Source organism: Dunckerocampus dactyliophorus, chromosome 7 (assembly GCF_027744805.1).
Source record: "Dunckerocampus dactyliophorus isolate RoL2022-P2 chromosome 7, RoL_Ddac_1.1, whole genome shotgun sequence".
NCBI lineage: Eukaryota > Metazoa > Chordata > Actinopteri > Syngnathiformes > Syngnathidae > Dunckerocampus > Dunckerocampus dactyliophorus.
The window spans coordinates 6,992,718-7,013,360 of NC_072825.1; the positions used below are offsets into that span (position 1 = coordinate 6,992,718).

The 20,643-nt window shown below is 41.9% G+C and overlaps 1 protein-coding gene across 1 annotated transcript in view; it reads left to right on the forward strand.

Annotated features, from left to right (window-relative positions):
* The first annotated feature begins 3,139 nt into the window (after positions 1-3,139).
* cadm4 (cell adhesion molecule 4) overlaps positions 3,140-20,643 on the forward strand; it is a 238,338-nt gene continuing 220,834 nt past the window's right edge. Inside the window, exon 1 of the mRNA XM_054781066.1 lies at positions 3,140-3,412. Within this exon, the coding sequence (XP_054637041.1) occupies positions 3,340-3,412 (73 nt within the window). The 5' untranslated portion in view covers positions 3,140-3,339. The remainder of the gene's footprint in view (positions 3,413-20,643) is intronic.

Genomic DNA, 20,643 nt, shown 5'->3' on the forward strand with positions numbered 1-20,643 from the left:
TTTTATCTAAAAGGAGAACGAACGCAGCGAGAAAACTGGGCACTGCAGCAAAGTGGAGACTGTGGAGTGTATAGCACTGCAGTATCCGGAGCTTAGGCATAGCAACAGGCATGAAAAATATATTTATTAATAAATGCTGCTGTTTCATGTTGGAGTACGGCCTGTTATTAGTTTAAAAATATGCACATTGAAGCAAATGTTGTGTATTTTTAGCGTAAATTATGTATTTTCAAGTATAAAAATGGATAAATAAATTAAAATACAAATTATAAGGTACTCGGAAGATGTGTTGAAAGAATTTGTGATGATATGCAGTTTCGACACTGCTCACTGCGAGTCGGTAATGTAATGTTTAATAATCATAATAACTACGTGGGCTACTGTGGCTGTAATCCACTCCAAGATACGTAAAACTCAACTCTGAACTCCCAACGTCACTTTCTGTCCTCCACACGTCCGGAACACATTTATTGCATTATGTTTTAAATTGCTAATAAACTCTAATACTATCTTGGGTAATACGAGTGTAGAAGTGACTATAGGGGTGTTATTTCATGTCTAGAGGGCTTTAATAATGTTAAAAAAAACGCATTTAGAAGGTTGTAAACAGGTTTTCTATGCTTAAACTATGAAAAAAAAAATGGAATCGCTTGGCCTTTTATAAGATGCAAACTAGATGTTGAGAGACGTAATTTGATGACATTTTTCAGCTGCTCGTTAAATACTCATACTTAAGCAGACGTTTCTGAGACATATTTGGGCATTGCTCATGCTGTTCTGTCTACCATCCATGGCCAAAAATAAAAAAAACAGCAGTATGAGACACACCACTTAAGACACAGCAACCTGCGTACGCTAACTTTAGCATGTGTTGTCATTTCCCACTGTGTGTCCTCCAATGTTGCCCAGTGACTGAACAGCAGTGATTTATGGCAGTTTTGCAAATGTGTTAAAGACAAAAACCTATGCTTACATGTGGAGGCCCAAAATGCATCATTTTTAAAAATACAGTGGTGTGAAAAAGTATGATTTCTTATTTTTTGGCATGTTTGCCACACTTAAATGTTTCAGATCATCAAACAACTTTAAATATTAGTCAGTGACAACACAGCTGAACGCGAAATGCAGTTTTTAAATGAAACTGTATTATTAAAGGAGAAAAAAAAATCCAAACCTACATGACTCTGTGTGCAAAAGTGATTGCCCCCCATGTTAAAACATAGCTTAACTGAGATTAATTGAGATCTATCAGTCTGGGAAAGGATATAAAGCCATTTGTAAAGCTTTGGGACTCCAGCAAACCACAGTGAGAGACATTACCTTCCCAGAAGTGACCGTCCAACCAAAATTACCCCTAGAGCGCAGCGACGACTCATGTAAGAGGTCACAAAAGACCCCACAACAACATTCAAAGAACTGCAGGCCTCACTTGCCTCAGTTAAGGCTAGTGTTCATGAATCCACTGCAAGAAAGGCACTGGGCAAAAACGGCCTGTGTGGCAAAGATCCAAGACAAAAACCACTGCTGAACAAAAAGAACTTTAAGGCTTGTCTCAATTTTGCCAGAAAACATCTTGATGATCTGCAAGACCTTTGGGAAAATACTCTGTGGTCTGATGAGACAAAAGTTGGAAACTATTTGGAAGGTGTTTGTCCCATTACATTTGGCATAAAAGTAACGCCGCATTTCAGAAAAAGAACATCATACCAACAGTAAAATATGGCGGTGGTAGTGTGACGGTCTGAAGCTGTTTTGATGCTTCAGGACGTGGAAGACTTGCTAATGAAATCATGAATTCTGCTGTCTACCAAAACATCCTGAAGGAGAATGTCCGGCCACCTGTTGGTGACCTCAAGCTGAGACGAACTTGGGTTCTGCAGCAGGACAATGATCCAAAACACACCAGCAAGTCCACCTCTGAATGGCTGATGAAAAACAACATGAAGACTTTGAAGTGGCCTCGTCAAAGTCCTGACCTGAATCCTATTGAGATGCTGTGGCATGACCTGAACATGGCGATTCATGCTGGAAAACCCTCCAATGTGGCTGAATTACAACAATTCTGTAAAGATGAGGGGTCCAAAATTCCTCCACAGCGCTGTAAGAGACTCATTGCAAGTTATCGCAAATGCTTGATTGCAGTTGTTGCTGCTAAGGGGGGCCCAACCAGTTATTAGGTTTAGGGGACCATCGGTTTTTCACACAGGGCCATGTAGGTTTGGATTTTTTTTCTGCCTTAATAATAAAAAGTTTAATTTGAAAACTGCATTTTGTGTTCAGTTGTGTTGTTACTGACTAATATTTACATTTGTTTGATGATCTGAAACATTTAAGTGTGACAAACATGCAAAAGAAAAAAGAAATCAGGAAGGGGGCAAAGACTTTTTCCACACCACCGTATAATGACATGACCTTAATGAGGGGCGGCCATCTGCCTTAGAGTACTGTAGACTAGACAGAAAGAGAGGATAGTGTTTTCCTTGGAGTAAAGGAAGCAACTACAGTACAGTATCTCTGTGATGATGCTATGTCTAATATTGCCTGAGGGGGGCGCCAAAGACACAGGTTTGAAAAAAATGCTGCGTTTTCAAGTGTGGGTATAAAAGACAAGACACTAAAATAAATAAAAAAGAGGAGAAGAGGAAAGTGGTTATTATAATGCAACATCACTGTCGCTAGGATGATGAACAAAAGGTCTTAATTGACCTTGGATCATTACGTCATCACGTCATTAGCTGGCTGCTCATTGCAAGGAAATTTCACAAGCCCAGAGCAAAATTCTTGCTCATAAAATGTTAAAATTGCATGTTTAGGTGCTGGAATAAGGAAAAATCGCCCCGTGAGAGGATAATGTGCTTCATTTTCAGTCTCTTAATTGCATATTGGTGAATTGGCGATAAATTGCTTATTTGCGTCGTAAAATTAATGTTGCCTATCAATCACGTTAAGGGGGGAATTGATTGCAATTAATTGCAAGACGCCCCCTTTTTCTCATGCTAATGCACCACACACACAAACACACACACACACGCACACACACGCACAGAAGCACATTGTTAAAATAAAAGTCACCAAGAAAAACCTGTCCTGAACACTCCGGCGTGCCCTGACACTCCCTGCGTGGAAGAGAGAAAGTGGGCGTGTGCGTGCACAAGAGAAGAGACTCACACACGAGTGCGAGCGCGCCACCACTGAGGAAAGAGAGCGAGAGCGCGAGAGGAGAGAGTCAAGCAAGCAAGCACGCCAGCCAGTCAACCTGCAGGCGCATGTCCCTGTGAGTGACTCCTCCAAGCTAGGAAGAGGAATTACGGCGGGGAAGAAGAGAAGGAATACTCGGCCATGGCGCTCGCCTCCCTGTGGAACTACTGCGTCCCCTTCGTCACCATCGCTGTGGCTTGCCTGGTGCACACCGGTAAGACGTTTGAACTCCTTTGGTTGACGACCGCCTCTTGAAGTTAGGCACAAGAGGAGGCTACCTGAGCTGTCATGCACTTTGTCTGACTTATTGGAATCACGCTTGTCTTTTGGAGTGCTTCTGTGTTTGCTGCTTTTTTGTGTTGCGGTTGTTCGTTGACCTAGAAATACCCTTAAACGCCTCACAGGAGGAAACAAAAGTGAAAGGTTGCCACTTTTGGATTTGTGCACTGTTGGGCGGCGAGTCACACTTAATATTACACTGCATTGCAATGTGTTGCATTGCATTGCTCCTATTGCTGATAAACATGGATGTGTTCATAGGAAGGTATTATTAGAATTTCATTGACATTGTTGTTAAATGCTTCTTACGTCATACAGTGCATCATCTAATGGCTTTTATGTGCTTGGGTTGAGTTTTTTTGGTATTTTGTTTGAAATTTAAGAAAAAAAACTTAAAACTTGAACTTTAAAAAGTAAAAAACAATCACTTGAATGCATGAGGTGTTTACTTCAGGACTTAGGACTTTACAGGACTGTTTACATCATGCAACTATATTGTACTGTAATAACATCCCTCCACAATGATAGATGATGATAGAAAAAATACAAAAATTAAGCCAATGTTAAATTTTTTGCACTATATCTTTGCATTTTACAATAATAATGTAAATGATGAAACAACCCTGGTTTTGCTCAATTAGGTTTTAATAATAATAATAAATACTGCACAATGCTTACAAACAGAAAAAAAATCATATATTTATGTATTTTTTTGATAATTTATGTTCTATTTTTGAATAATAAAAAATAATAAATAATAAAAATAATAATTAAAAAAAACCCAATTACTTGATAGTTATGCTGTGCCAACCTCATCCCAGATGCAGTGGAAAGGTTAAAAGGTCACTTATTGCTTCATATTGGCCCACTTGTGCTGTTTTGTAGTAGAAGGAAAACCACCCTGCTCCCAGATCAGCTGCTGTGATGCAAAGCTCACCATATAGCTTGTGTATTGATTGATTTTCTTTCTTTGTGTGTGAGAGCGTGAGGAAGAGTATTTATATGCATGGGGGCGTGTGTGTGTGTGTGTGTTGTGTAAGAGGTGTATGTGTGTGTCTGGCCACCTCTTTATGAAATTGCCTGTGTGTTGCATTTAAATGTGGCCCCCGTGTTGTCTGCTTACAGTGGCGGCTTTTCTTTTTTGTGCGTGAGCTGCAGGCTACCTCGGCTGGGGGCTGTTCACTGATCACTGTCATTAATCTAGACACTGACAGGGGCCAGGAGAGAAAGGGTAAAAGGAAGGGGAGGGTGATGGAAGGTGGATGGAGCATAGACGATGCTGCTTATATGCATTCGTATTGTGCACTGTATTTCTCAGCTGAAGCAATCCAGAGGAAAGGCCACAGAAGGGGGGGGATGGAGGGTCGAAGGTAGTTGTTACGGCAGCATGGAGATGGACACTTTGTTTGGATGGACGGGCACATGTGTGTACAAAAGAGTCCCTTTGCAGCTTACTCGGTTTGTGGTAAGACGTTCTATAAGATTTGAGGTTCCTGATAACGGAGCTACTCATACGCTGGTATTTCATTTATTTCCCCCAGTCTCCCCTTCTTTGGGATAAAAAAAAAACGAAGTCTCCATCGAGTAAAGCACTCACAGGCTGTCAGGTGCATGCCAAGCCAACAAGGGGCGTGATAACGCTAATTCTACAGTAGCCATCGATTCTGTTTAAACTTTACTTACAAAGATCCTGAAAAAATGCAGTAGTCCTTAAGTCAGCAGCAGAGGCAATACTCATTTACTCCATATAGACCAGGGGTGCTCACACTTTTTCAGCATGCAAGCTATTAAGTATCCTACTATTAAAAAATAAATACATAATTTACAAAATATTACATATAAAAATAATCTATCAAATAATAATCCATATATAAAATCTAACCAGTAAACTTTTAGACTACTAAACTAAATACTAATGATTAGTATTTCACATTCACGGTTTCAAAGTTTACAGGTAATCAAAGTAGCTGATAAATAATTCACAATTCAATTCAATAAGGCAATAGAGATAATTACACATAATTCCTCAATAGTTGTGTACATAACCTGAGTACCGATAATATGCCCGTCAAAATAGCTACGTAGCGTTCATTAGACACACAGTTCATGTGTCACGTCCAGTTAGCATCTGATATCAAACATTACCGATACACAAGAAACAAAAATGATTACGTAAAGGACAATACAGCCGAAGACAAGGCAACATATTGAAAGGCTTTCAGCAACGGCCATTTTTCCAATTCATCGTGAAATAATAGTTTAAGAAACGGAAGTGTAGAAAATCAGGCATTTCTATAGCGGAGTTCATGACAAAGCAAAGCCATCAAACAATTGATTTGACTCTGACATAGATTGTCTATTTATCATAGAAGCTCTACTCCAGTACAACACAAAGTATTCCGTTGAAATTACTCACTTAAATGTTATGTTTATAGCAAAATTGATTGAGAGTGTGTTGTCAGATATAGATATTTTTGAGAAACCAGACCCAGAAATGCACAGGTTTCCCTACCAAATACTGAAAGGGAGTTTTCAGTGATCGAAAATACGGTTTTCATGTCGATGAAAGTGGAAGTCAAGTTCTTCTACACCAAGTTCCTCCGAGCATGCCTTTATGGACCTTGCTTTGTGAACGAGTCACGTAACGCGGTCTAATGGGGCAAAATGAGATCGCCGTAGTATTTTTATTTCCTAAATGTCCCCACAAACAGAAATGTGCCCAAAGATGGAATGGCAAAAGTTGTGCCACGCAAACACGCTAAGATGAGAACAAATACACATGCACACACACACACACACTCAAATGGTGTAAAATTAGATAACTCTAACATTTTTCTTGCCAAAATGGCCCCACGAAGAAAAAAAGATCCCCAAATGTGGGATGCCAAGAGTTGCACCGGATAGAAAACTTAAAACGTACACACACGTGCACACGCACACATCCTAATGGGAGTAAAATTAGATGACTTTCACATTGTTTTGGCCAAAATGTCTCCACAACAAGAAATGTCCCCAAGGGTGCAATGTCAAAAGTTGTGCCACCAAACAAAGACAGAAAAGAACACACACAAACACTCACTAGCATGGTCTAAGGTGGTGAAATTGAATAATCCTTGCGTTTTTCTTACTAAAATGTCCCCACAAATAAAAGAAGATCCAGAAATCTGTGCCACATAAACACAGAAGCGTAAGAGCGCACACGCACACAAACACATCAGTAGATCGCTTGCTGATCCAGAGAAGAAAAGCTTTGGGCCAAAATTTAGCAGCCACACACTGGAACAAATGTCGCTAACTCCGCCTCCTCTGCTTGCCCACAATTAATAGCTTCCACCCCTCCTCAAGCCCCCCACCCCCCATTCTATCATCACATCTGTATTCTCCCTCCTGCCTCTTGGCCGCTGGCCCTCTCCCGTGCCTCCATTAGCACCTGGCTTATCGCTGTGCATTAAATCACCTCCATTTGTTTGTTTGAATGCGTGCAATGAGAGCCATCCGTTTTGGGCTTGTTCCCCCAGTTACCCACCCACTCCCCAACCCCTCGCCACCCCACCTCCCACCCCTGATGTTTGGACCTCTCTCGGGATCAGGCGCTGGAAAAACTGCAGCAGTCGGACGCTTTTGTGGGATGAGATTTGAATACCAATGACGGCGGATGCACAGTGTGTCCCAACATACACACCGTGCTTATGCAAAAATATGGATGGCATACACGCGCCGCACATGTGTTCACCAACACACTTAAATACCCTTATTTGCGTGGCTTTACGGAATCGCGCAGGAGCGCTTATGCAGAGGCGATGCACTGCCGTTTTGATGCTCGTCAGGTTGCGTCGTGAGAGTTAAAAATCGCCTTTCTTTCACTTCCACATTGTGCTCGGCTTGCTACGTCGCCGTCGTTGTTCTTAATGCACTGGCAGTCGTCAGCGTAAGCCAAGGTTTATCTTTTGATCCAAACCTTGGAGGATAATTCGCCCACAAATAAACTTGTCAACAATTTAATTAAAGCGAGCAGCAAGGCCTCCCCCTGCTGCAAACTTTCGCTTGCTTTGCCGTCTGCTGGCGTCCAAGGCGTCGACCTGAGACTCTTACTCAATAGGAATTTTCAGTTGTTTGGAAATGCACTACTTGCGTCGTTTTGATCAACTGACAAGGGGTCCTGACAGGCTGTCCCACTCTCCCATAAGAGCCTCTACACACAAGCCTTGTAAACAAATTGGACTATTTTGAGTCCCTCAATTCATTGTGGGATGGCTTTTATTCCCCCTGAGTATTTCACGGCTTTATTACTCAGAAGCAGAAGATCCTCGTTTCAGCATTTAAGTGCTGCTGATGTATTTCTGTCCAATTCTCTCCTAATCTACCCCCCAGTGTCCATCGCGATTCGTCATTGTTTTTGTCCTTTTTTGACAAAACTGTTAAATCATGTTTTTGATTGAGACGCAGCGGGTTGCCAACCGAACCTGACCAAATAACAAAAATGACAACAAAAGTGCCTATGCTCCCACTGTGATGCCCTGAGAGTAACATGTGTCCCTAGAGCACCAAATGTGAGAAAAATCTATCATCTCCCTCACTCGTTTGCTCCAATTTTGAGAGAAGACGAGCTCAAATGGTCCCTTTTGAAGTATTTCATGACGTCATGAAGGACATAGACCGCTCTGTGTATGCACCCAGCCCTTGATGGACGACAGCCGTGCTCTTTTCCCTAATAATGGCTCTTCAGATCTTTTCGTTGCTTAAATTGATTCCCAAAATACGTGTATAGTAATCCCTCGTTTATCGCGGTTAATTGGTTCCAGACCTGACCGGGATGAGTGAATTTGCGCGACGTAGGATTCCTTCTTTATAAATGGAATATTGTCATAGTTGGAGCACCGAAAGCCTGTTTAGGAACTTCTAAATACAGTTTTTAACATTATCATAGCCCTCCGGACATGAAATGACACCCCTATAGCCACATTTACACACCTGTCACCCAATATAGTAGACACAATAAGAGAAAATAAGCCATTTAAGACACAAGTAAGACTTGTGCTCATGTGTGTTGTTGTAAATGCGTTTCTGTGCTAGGGGTGCTGATTGGGGGGCAGACAGGAAGTGATGTCTGGGTGTTTTAGCTTGGCGTGGGTTACTACACCAACATTAACTCTTGTTTTTATTACGGATTTTTATTAGGCATTATTGTGCCTGATGTGTGATATTTCAAATCTGCAATAAAAGCCTGTTGTCCCAGCGATCAAGTCTGGTGCTTGTGTGTCTCACGGAACATTACTGACACCTAGTGACCAGTGTAGAATACTACATATCATTGCAGCGCCTTTGAATGCATCTTCTGAAAGCCTTAAATTGGTATCTTAGTTTGTTTAGCCATTTTTATGCATGAAAATGCTTAATTTAGGCAAAAAATATGCATTTGCTTAAATATGCATAAAAAAAATGACAGGCCGTAGTCAACCAGAAAACATCAGGATTTACTAAATATATTTTTGAAAAACCGTGGTAGATTGAAGCCGCAAATTGTAAGGTGTGAAGTAATGAAGGATTACTGTCAAATGGATTTCTAATATAATTATATCAAATATTTATGATTTACGTGGCTCTATTTATATGCTCCACATAGAACGCATTTTCACAAAAAGTAAATTATAAAACACAAAAATGAAGACCCATCCATCTCAACGAGATAAAAAGGTGCAATCTGATTGTGTGCATTATTTGTAAATTCCAACAGTGCAACAACACAAAACATGACACCACGAAATATACAAAAACGTGGGCAACACTAAAAGAAAAAGCAGCATCCAGATAAGCCAGAGAGTTTTTGTTAATCTTTAGTGAAGACTGGCGTCGCAAAGTGCTTCAGCGTTTTTTGTTTTTTTGCATTTTCATCACCTTTGCAGCTTGCTTGTGTGTGTAACTCCGTCCACCCCCCTTCTGCTGTGTCGACACATGCGGCACCACACATTTTGACCAATCATGTGCAGTTTTAACAGAAAAGACGAGGAAAAAACAACGGCTGGTTCACTTCAAAGAGCTGTATCCCCGTCTTTCACTTCAAAGAGCTCTAAGAGCTCTTCTGTTTGCAACTGACACATCACTACTGCCAACTATACATCAATCAGGCACCTCTGAGACTTATTTAAAAATATTAAATAGCATATTGTTGGCTCTTTAACATTTTTGCTGCCATGCAAAGTGTAAAAAGGAGCTAAACACTGTTAATATTTAAACACAGAAATAATCTCACTATTGCACTCACGCTTTGGGATGGGTATCTTTCACATTTGAACCGATACGCTGACGATACCCGGTACTGCTAAACTGTGTATTTATGTGGGAGTAAATGCTAATTTGCTAATTTTATATATTTTTTTAAATTTGAGATATTTATCTGTAAATATATAAATGTAACCAAATATAACGAAACGACATCCAGCTGTGTGCATTGCAATAAAACCCAGCTCTACGTACTTCTATTGCTTTCCTTTCCTCTCTGGAAAAATTGTGCTATGGGGGCCCATGGAGGACAAATAACTTTAAAACAAATGAGCAAAAGAGGATGGAGTAAAAATAAATAAATGTATAATATCTTACAAATTGAAGTACTGTAATACAAACACCAAATGAAAGTGAAGCTAACTTCTCAGCCGTGAATTACACTCCTACGAATGCTGGGGGGAGATTGTGGTTATCGAGTGTGTGTGTGTGTGTGTGTGTGTGTGTGTGTGTGTGTGGAGAGGAAGACGAAGCTACACCTATTAGCTGAGAAGCTTTCCGCGCAGTAGCCGTCGCCAGTCTAATGGACAGTATAACTTTCTGCAGCTCGTTTGTGTTGTCAGTAATGTTTTAATGTGTGTTTAAATGAAATATGCTTTGGTTCGTGCGGTTGTGTTGCTCTTGAGAGGCATAGAAAGAAATCGCCATTGGGTAGATTAAGTTAACTAAACAAACTGTGTAAGTAAGTTATTTTTAATTGCTGGATTACATGCCAATGACATCTAAATTGTTGTACAGTGTTTCCTTGTTTATTGTGGGGGACAGGTTCCCAAAATAGACCGCAATAGGTGTAATCTGCGAAGTCGCCAACTTCATTTTTTTACAATTATGTAAGTTTTAAGGCTGTAAAACCCCTCACCATACACTTTATACACTTCTCTCAGATAGGCATTGACGTTTTCTCGCATTTCTCTCTTGTTTAAACACTCTCAAATTAAAATGCAAATTTCATTAGAATTGTAATTATCAACCTATTAGGTTGGACAAGAAATTATTAAGTGACTCACGCATATTTCACTCCTCTGACTGTGTCTCTTCGTCCTGGCCGGCGTTCGGCTGTAGCGTTTTTGTATCACTGTTACAACATACTGCGGCTGTCGTCATATTGTACTTCTTCTCGTCGTCCTCCAAGAACCGAAGATTCATTTACAGTATTCCGCAATGGCGCCCTACAGCCTTCCTTCAGCATGTCCAGAAGTCCAACTTTTTTGTGTGATGGCTGGCTTCCTCTGTGTTTTGGCTGCGGAACGTTTCATCGACATTGTGGGTTTTGTTGGGGAGAAAACTTGAAACCATACAGCGTTCAGAGTCACACATGGTTAGCTTCTTCTGTTTCTGCTCTTGTTTACAGTATTGGCGGTTAGCAAGCACCTCACACGATTAGCTAGTTTCCTAGCCATGACCACAACAAGAGACGGCATGAAGGAGATTTACAATGGTCCACAGCCAATCAGGACGCAGAAGACAATGGTCGGTGCAGACAGAAGAGAGAGAATAGAGATACCGCCGCCTCGTGCTAAAGCACAGAACTACAACACTCAACTTCCCACAATGCAATTCTTCTTAAAGGGCCAGGCTTAGCCTGTAACAGCGTTCATACGCTGTAAAATAAATTAAAAAAACACTAAAATTGCACTAAAAGGGAACACTGTATATGGACATTCCAGGCTTACTTTACCATATAAAGTATTACTAAATGTTGTATGTGAATGTTCTTTCTCACATACTTTTAATATTATCTACCGACTTGTTGGTGTTGTTAATGAAATACACACGTATGATTTTCAGTCTATTTGAATTCATTTGGTGCTTTGGTTTGGCTAAAATATGGCTGTTTGGTCGTTTCTACACACTGGAATGCGTCCAGGCATCATGTCACGTATTAATTGTCTTCTTCCATTACAATGACATTTATTAAACAGGTAGGTTTTATTGTATCCATATACTTAAAAATATGACTTATTTCAGCTTCTGTAGCTTTAATTTGTCTCCTTCTGAGTGTAAACATTGCCCCCTCCCTCTGGCTTTGTCTTCTTCGCTTGTGAATTGCATGTTGTTAGGAGCGGTGCCGTGACACTCCACGGAGACTGCCGTTTTAGTACCGAAGCCATGGTACCTTGTGGTCGTACGTGAATCGGGACTCGGTAGTCCCGACGAATGTTGGTCGGTGCTTATGAAAGTACCGTTTTCGGTACCCATCCCTACTAACCCTTGGCTTTGAATGTCATTGCTTGGGAGGGAGACGCTTCGCTTCAAGGCAAAAACGTACAATTAATGCACAACTTGTAAACCTTCGTGGTGATGTCACGAATAACCCCAGAAAAGCCGCCCCAAAAAAGCAAAATGCACTTATGGAGAAGATGTGTAGGTATTGTGTGCTGTCATGCGCAAAGGGTGGTTCAAAATTTCAAGTTTTAGTGTAAATTTAGTTGTACAATGTCACAATCGACTTGAGGGGTTGCACAGGAAATGCAGTAGAGGAGAGGAGCATGCTGGCTTGAAAGAGCAGTACATTTGCGCCCGGACCTCAGAAGACCATGAGGATCTGTGATTGATGAGTGGACTAGCAGACATCCGTCGGGTAATTGAAGGCCTCTTTGTCCGTTGACCATCCATTTAATTGTCCATTGGTGAAACTTTGTGTCACACTCATCAGGCCGCCGCTAATGTAGAACCACACTTTATGGCCGCCACCTCATCTCCTTGCCATTACTATTCCCCGGACGGCACAGATTGTGATTATCATAATGGTGATCTATGTCGTCCCTATGTGTCGCTCTCTGGGAACTAATGGCTCAACACCTCCCCGTCCCCCCACATTCAGAACTTTGTGGTCGAAGTTTTTGCCAAGGGCGTCACAGTCAGGCACCCTTGTTGCATTTGACCTGAGAGCAAAAACCAAAACGCCCTTTTCTGGGATATAGCTTTCCATGCTGTGACCTGATATCCCCTGAGCCAGCAGCTTTTCTCACACCCCCTTTCACCCGGCATGTTGTCTTTACTGGGGGGGGCGGGTTGGACATTGGTAAACATCCAATCCCTCTGGCAGTACTTCACAGCTTCTTTATTTGGAGGTCAACTCTGAATGATGTTTAAGGTCTGTCAGAGATGAATAGAGAGGAAGAAGGACGGAGGATCCAGAGCATTCCTAGATGTTAGCGGCACAGTTTCCATGAGTCACGTGTGGTTCGGTTCTCTGGTCCGGACCAAAAATAAATAAATAAAAAAGGTTTTTGTCATGGGATCAAAGGCTGCAGAGTGAAGAACATCTGCATAAAGTCAGGGATGCACCGATCCACATTTTGTAATTTCTTATCCGATCCCGATACCTGTGTTTATATACCTGCCGATACCAGAGCGTTAATATGCAACCACGCCAAAAGAATATCAGCAAATATAGCTAAAACAATATCAGCTAATATAGCCGTCTACACACACACGCGAGCGCTCAGCCTGATGCGTTTCCTGCTTCACAGACAGTCAGACAACACGGAACTCTTAACGGGTGCTGCATTATCATGATTGTTGATTTTATATGAGGCTGTAATAAACTCCTTTCTACAGGCAAGGATGGTATTGGTGTACAAATTTTGTGTTGTATAGATGTCAAACTGTTTTGTGTGGTCATGAACGCGTCGTTCGGAGCGCCTGTGTTTGTGTGTGCCGTGAGTGAGGAGATGGCTGCAGTGCATGTGTGGACACAGCTACGTTCGCTGATACTCTTTTGGCTACCTTTTCTGATGTTCTTTTAGCTAGGTTTGCTGACAACATTAAAGCAACGACGTGGCTTCTCGATCGGAAATCTAGGCGGGTACCGATACGTGAATTACGCTGATATCGGAACCCCATACAGGTTCGGATTGACTTCATCCCTACCGAAAGTAGGGGCTTGATTGGCCATCTTTTGTGACAGATTATGTGACGTAACCAAAACCAAACTAACCAACTGGGTTGGCTGTGTAGGGTTTTTTTTAATATTCCGCTCTATTTGCCAGCTGAGATTTCATGAAAAGCTTGTAAAATATACTTTTAAAGAGAGGCATTGTCACACAGACAGGAAGCGAGCAGAGCAATGCATTTTCATTTTAACACTGGTCCATGTCTTTGGTCTGTTTATTTGGAATATTTGAGTTGCGTCATGTAATACTGTATGTCATCAAAGCTGCCTAATCAAATCCTTACTTTATGCACATGTTCTTTAGTATAACAAAAATATGCTCGGCGAACTGCAAACTCAAGTGAAAATGAAGATCGAGACCAGACTACTGAGCCACAAGTGCCTTTCGTCTTCTGCCTGGTCCCAGACTTGTTGAACAGCCACGCTTGCTGTTGTGACACCTGTCTCCCCCTACCCGTCTCTGTTGGGTGTGCCTATAATACGACTAGACATCAGCCTCCAGGAATGCCGGTAACCAAGGTGATTATCCCCTCTCACCAGCTGTGATTGGACAAGGGAGGCTGATTGAACTGAAAAGGCAGAGTTCCTGAAATTGAAGGTGCTGGGCTCTGTGTACTCTTCAAGAGCAAAGGCTAATGCACATTTTGAAGTGGGGGACCTGATGGCGAGGTAATGAGGTGCTCATTCAGGATCAGAAAGGGACCCAGAGCGACCCAATGAAGCCCAATTTCCCCACACCTCAAGGGCGTCTGTGCGTCCAGAAGAGGCCAGCTGATGAACAGTGACCAGGCCTGGCCTGGCCAGCGAACGACTGATGAGGTCAGAGATGGCTGGTTGGCTGGCTTGGCTGGACAGTGTATAAAAGAGTGCAGCAAGGAAGGGGGGAAGTGGAAGTGGCCAAGGGGCAGGCGTCTCAGTCCAGTGAAGCGGTAACGGGGAAAGCTCAAGGGACAGTCCAACAAACGAGTGAACAATTGCGGCATTTGGACTGGAAGATGGAAAGTGTGCACTGGAAGGCTGGGAAGAAGCTGAAGAAGGAGGAAGGAAAACCGGAGACGAGGCAGGGGGGTGGATAGTGATGCGCTTAGGTGAAGATGGGGGGTACAGTCGGCGACCACGTTGGATAGTCAAAGTGTCATAATGGATGAGATTAAAGCATGCACTGGATTGCACACGTGAGCATTGAAACGGTCTAATCCATGAGAACACAAGAATATTACATGATCATTAGTGGAAAACACAACCAATGGATATACACTAACATAATGTATCCCACTGGGTATCTTGTGGAATTTCACATGCATTCCCACCAGTGACGTGCGGTGTATTATGAGTGTATGTGTGGTCTAAATAAACAGAAATGCAAATAAAAACAATAAGTGGATTTTTTTATCACTCTGTAACTCTTAATACGGAAGTACAAGTTGCTGCATTTAAGTATGCTCGGAAATCCCAGAAAATTCACTCAGAACATGAAGTCATCTTCAATGACGTGGTGTCTTTGATAGCAACTCATTGCTCATGATAACACAAAGTCTGATTCAAATATTCTGCTCTTAAAGAAACCAGGTAAATAGATTTTCAGACGTGTGTCATCTCTTAACTTGATTTAATTTTTCAGTTAATTTGGTGGCGTTTATACATACAAATACACTCCTGATCAAATATTTTTAACCTTCCCTTGCCATCAATCCCCTAATGTTCTCTATGGGATTTAAATGAAAAACCCAGCTGTTGCCACACAAACGAGGACCCTCAGTCATGAGGAATGCCCGCTGCAACATCTGCATGTAAGCATTTGCCGTTTGACGACCCTGCACCACCTGAAGCTCCAGTGTTCCAGCGAATGAAAAAGCTCCCCATATCATGATGGACCCCCCTCCACTGTGCCGGGTAGAAAACATCTCAGGCGGGATCTCCTTGTCATGCCAGTAACGTTGGAAGCCATCTGGACCTTCAAGGTTGCATTTTTTTCTCATCAGAGAATAAAACTTTTTTTCCACCTTTCAATGTCCCATCTTTGATGCTCCCTGGCAAAGTCTAAACGGGCAGTTTTGTGGCGTTGAAGGAGACGAGGTCTTTGAATTAGTTTGTTGTTTTTTTAAACCCTTTTCCCGCAGATTCCGTCAGATGGTTATTTCACTGCAGTCGGCACCAGTAATGACCGTAATTTGTGTCCTGATGGACAGCCAATCGGATCCTCAGCCAATCGGATGTGATTTTTTTTTTTTTTAGGTCTACGACTTGACTGTTTTGTTCCATAATGCTCAGGATCTTTCAAAAAATGTAGAATGACTGTCTTACTGCGCCCAACCTCAGCAGCAATGGCACGCTGCGAGAGGCCTTGCTTATGCAGCTCGACAATCCGACCACGTTCAAAGAGAGAAAGCTTCTTAGCTTTAGCCATCAGGAGGACATGACAGTGTGAATGCCTCACAGAAAATGAAAATTTTGAGCAGATTTTGGCTTTTATAGCCTGTGGTTTTAAACTTTTGATCAGGTGATAAAAAACCTATTTCAGGTTTTTTTGTTGTTCCAAAGTTCTAAATGTTTTTTGTCTCACTCCCCCTTCTTGCTTTTGCATATTGTAGCTCTACTTAAAACCTCATTAAGATCCAAATGTGCAAAATGCAAATTCTAGCAATTTTTCAACTGGTCTTATGATTTTGATCAGGTCTGTATAATCCTGCCCTGTTTTTTTTAATCTTTCAATACAATATAGTAAAAATGGGCATATTTCAGACATATTGTGACATGGTGATTAATCATGATTAATTAATTTGAAAACCGTGATTAATCTGATTTAAAAATTTAATCATTTGACAGCCCTAAAAAAACACATTAAATATGGATGTCACAAGACCTCGTGAACAGTTTCACAGTAATAAATAATTAAATTAATTACAGGATAAATTAAAATTAACTTGACAATTTTGCCGGCCTCGATATATTGGTAGGTGCCTGCGTGTCTGTTTTACTCTTCTCTCACCTCCAAAGAGGCGGAACGAAGTGAGCCCTCTTGTCAATCATACAGTCTCTTTGTCTTTGTGAGGGAAGGCGGGGCCGCTAGCATACACACAGCAGAAGTGTTTTCTTGCGAGGAGCAATGAAAGGCAACATAGAGGTGAGCCCAGTATGCCAAATTTGTCCGAAAGTGGTGGCAACGAAACAACCTCCCCCACCGAAAACATAACCACCCTCCCATTTTTCCCATGTAGATGTAGACCCTTCGTCCCAACACTCAAGACTCACCGAGACGTTTGGTCGACAAAGTAAATACAAATGGGACAGAGCAAAATGGTGTGTGTGCTCACAGAAACGGTGCTTGGCTACATCACAAAAGAAATGCTGCTCTTTAATGCAGTTAAAAAGACAGCATTTCATTTGGCAGACCGTACCAATTGCCTGTGAGAAAATACAGTACATGTCACCAACGCCACTTCCACCACTTTACAACAGTGGAAGATGACATGAAAGGAAATATTGCATTATTATGATGACCCTCGTTTATCGTGGGGGATAGGTTCCCAAAATAGAAAGAAAAAACCAATGACACATAGTAGGCATGTTGTTGTGTATATTGGAGAGTGAAAGGGAGAAAGCAAAAAATTGCAATAAAGTCCTTTTGTTAAAAAAATAATGTTAAAAATATTGTCTCGTCTCGTCTCGTCTCATCTCGTGGACCCAATCTTGTGTATCAACTCGTTTTCTGAGATGGGTGTCTCGTGACACCCCTAGTAAATAGATATTAAATTGCGGGATATTGTTCCTGGATAGCGAGGTTCCCAAACAGTGCCAGCACAATGACTGTGCATGCGCCCAAACTCCTGCCGTGACGCCGCTCATGTTGGTCCGTATATTTCCCACCTAATTTACTGGAGAAGCTACGCAGCACTTCAGCTCGGACAATTGAACACCCACCCACAGACACACGAGCATCTACTGCTGCCATTTAGAGTCCATCCTCGTATCATTCCCGTTAATAGTTTGGCTTTGATGAGATTGTCGCTTCCTGGGAATTGCCAGTCATAGCTGAACACTATCTTGAGGGAAATCAGAGGGAGATTTTCACAAGGCGACAACACGACGACGAAGGCAAAGAAGCCTCGGATGAGTTTTCTATCTGGGCAAAAAAAAAAACTCTCTCCATGTCTGTCCCTGGAGTGGTGAATTCATTTAGCAGTCACCACGTCTTGCGTAGATAAAGCGCTCACGTCTCTTGCGATGATTTTCTCTGTGTTTTTCCTAACAGCCTCAATTACTTTTCTCTGTCCTTTCATTTAAGTACTATTATCACTCAATGTAATTTCAAAGAACATTTTGTGCTGTAAGATGTATTCAGGGTTGTAAAGGAATGCTTTGACAGATGTCTTTTGGAAGTGTTACATCAAATGGCGTGTTTGGCTTCGCAGGGTTGCGTGTTGACATACACGTATCACACGTATCAGTCGTTTCGTTATGAGTCATGTCACCGGCTGCCAAAATGTAGAACATGCTTAGGAAGATTTCCCCGTTCCATTCTGCTCTATATCATAGTTCACACTCACACCGAGCATCCGTGCTTTGGCTCAGTTGCTTGTCCCATCACTTCTGTACTGCGGTATTAGTGTCATTTCCCTGACTTTGTGGATTATTTTCGATTATTTACGCATTTCCTGGACTATAAATTGAACTTTTTTCATAGTTTGGTTGGTCCTGCGACTTATAGTAAGGGAGCTTGGTGAACTTGCTTACCAGTAACTTGCTTGTTGGACTCACTGGCTTGTTATGTTAATTTAGCCTATTCAGCCTCCCAGGTATGTTGTTTGTTATTGTGTAGCTGAATGATTGTTAACGTGTTATGTTAGCATACCAGACACCTTATTCAGCATTTAATGCGTGTCAAAAAGATCCACAAAGGCGAATGGGTTCCTAGTGTACCAAAACAAAAAGTTACTTAAAAGTAGTATAGCACACTGTATGTTGGATATTTTGCAAAAATGCAAAACAAATTGTAATAAATGATGCTCATCTCCGTCACCAAGGCAGATGTAATACTAATATTCCATACTTATGACTGTGGCTGGTACCTTCATGAAAGGGTACTGAAAAGTAGGGGTGCCTTAGAATATTCGACGATTTGATTCAGAGGAGTCTGATTTGATATACCTTGCGGTCAAATTTTCTGAAAATGTCATGTGATCAAGATTGTACCATTCTAATGCATGGGGGTGCCCACGGCTGCTGCTGAGCATACATTTTTACATCCTGTAGAATGTCATTGTAGTTAAAAATAGCCTCTTTTGATACAAAATCAGCTCAGTTTGCCTCAGAATTGAAAAATGACGTGTGTATGTGTGTTTAGCTTAAAACAGAAAACCTACACTTACTACACACTGAAAAAAGTGCTTGCTGCAGTTGCACAATCGAAAAGAGCTGAGGTGAGCGCTACGATGATCTCCAGCATCGCCGGACATATTGGCTCATAAAGGCGACCAAAGAAATCCTCCCAAGTGTGAAAGTATTTTAAAAAAGTTAAAGATGACCCCAAGACAGTCCAGTACAACTTCTGTCAGCAGCTTCTTGCATATCACGCAACAACAACCAACATGGCATATCATTTAAAACGGGGAAGGCTGTTGCGCCAACTGCATTTTATATTCCAACTGTGGATTTTAATCCAAGAAATTACATCGTTTTGGCAAATTGTGGGGGGGGATATTGTCACGTCCTTGGAATGGAAATGGAATGCTAAAAATAAAATTTAAAAAAATGTCAAACTTGTCAAAGGTGATGGCTGTCATGAATTACTTGTGAGAGAAGAAGATAGAATTGTATGAATTATGTCAGTTTTCATTAAGACCTTGCAAGGAGTGATTGCATTCCAGTCATTCGGTGCAAGTGCGAGTGCACGCAACCGTGCCAAAAGTGTGCCGTGCTTGGCCACAAATCAGAGCGCTCAGACTGGCCAAACATGCCGTGCTGGAGGTGTGAAGTGGACCCGAGCACGCTGCCATTGGGCGAGTGTGAGTACGCCCTAATTTGACTTCCCTCACTTACTTAATAGCCTTTCTTTAGCCACTTGCAGAAGTGTGCTTTCATCCACTTCATTACCCAACCGCAAACAAGCATTAATTAGAGCCAATTAATTAGTCGTGCGTGAAAACAAATACTGCAAAAGTTTGCAGGTCTCAGAGACCCCAGAGCACGTGTAGGAGGTGAAGAACGAAACAAAAGATAGACAAAGAGGATCAAAAGCAGCGGGAGAGGGAAAAAAAAACCCTGTAGTCGTGCTTTTTATCTTCCCGAGTTATGATTGACCGCACTTTTTTATTGGAAATTCACAAGGTCATCAATTCACGCTCGGCTTGCACGAAGGAGGGGGGAGACAAACTCTGCAGAAGCAGAGACAAAAAGCCCCAATTGGAACTGGTGCTGAGATTGTTTCTGCAGAGCTCACTGCAGTTGGCAGGAGCTCTTAAAAAATGAGGCGAAACACCAACGACCTTGAGGGGGAAGCGCTGGCTGATTCCTTTCTAGGATGCAGTTTGTGCGGCTCAGCTGGGGCTTGTAGCGGGGGATGGGGGCTATGGGATTGGGGGGGGTTGGAGGTCGAAAAACTGGGGTTCTGCACTGGGGTATTGCACAACACATCAGCGACAGAACCAATGTTGTAATAGTGGTGATGCGCAAACTGTTCAGCCAGCATTAATACCACTGATGAGTTCATTGTAAACGGCAATTGCAACACACATGAGACTGAAAACCAACAGCTGAGGACCGGAACCAACATTTTAAAGCACATGCAGAGGTAGATAAAGTTGCTGGCCACTCACTCATGCAGCTACTGCCATCTTGAGTTTATGAACAAAAAAATATCTATGGAGGTTGTCTACAGCCACAGCTGTTAATACACATGTTTTCTGTTTAAGCGCATGCAGAGGTAGATAGAGCTGCTGGGTGCTGAAAACCCTACTGCCATCTTGTGGAGTTCATTAACAAAAAGCTAC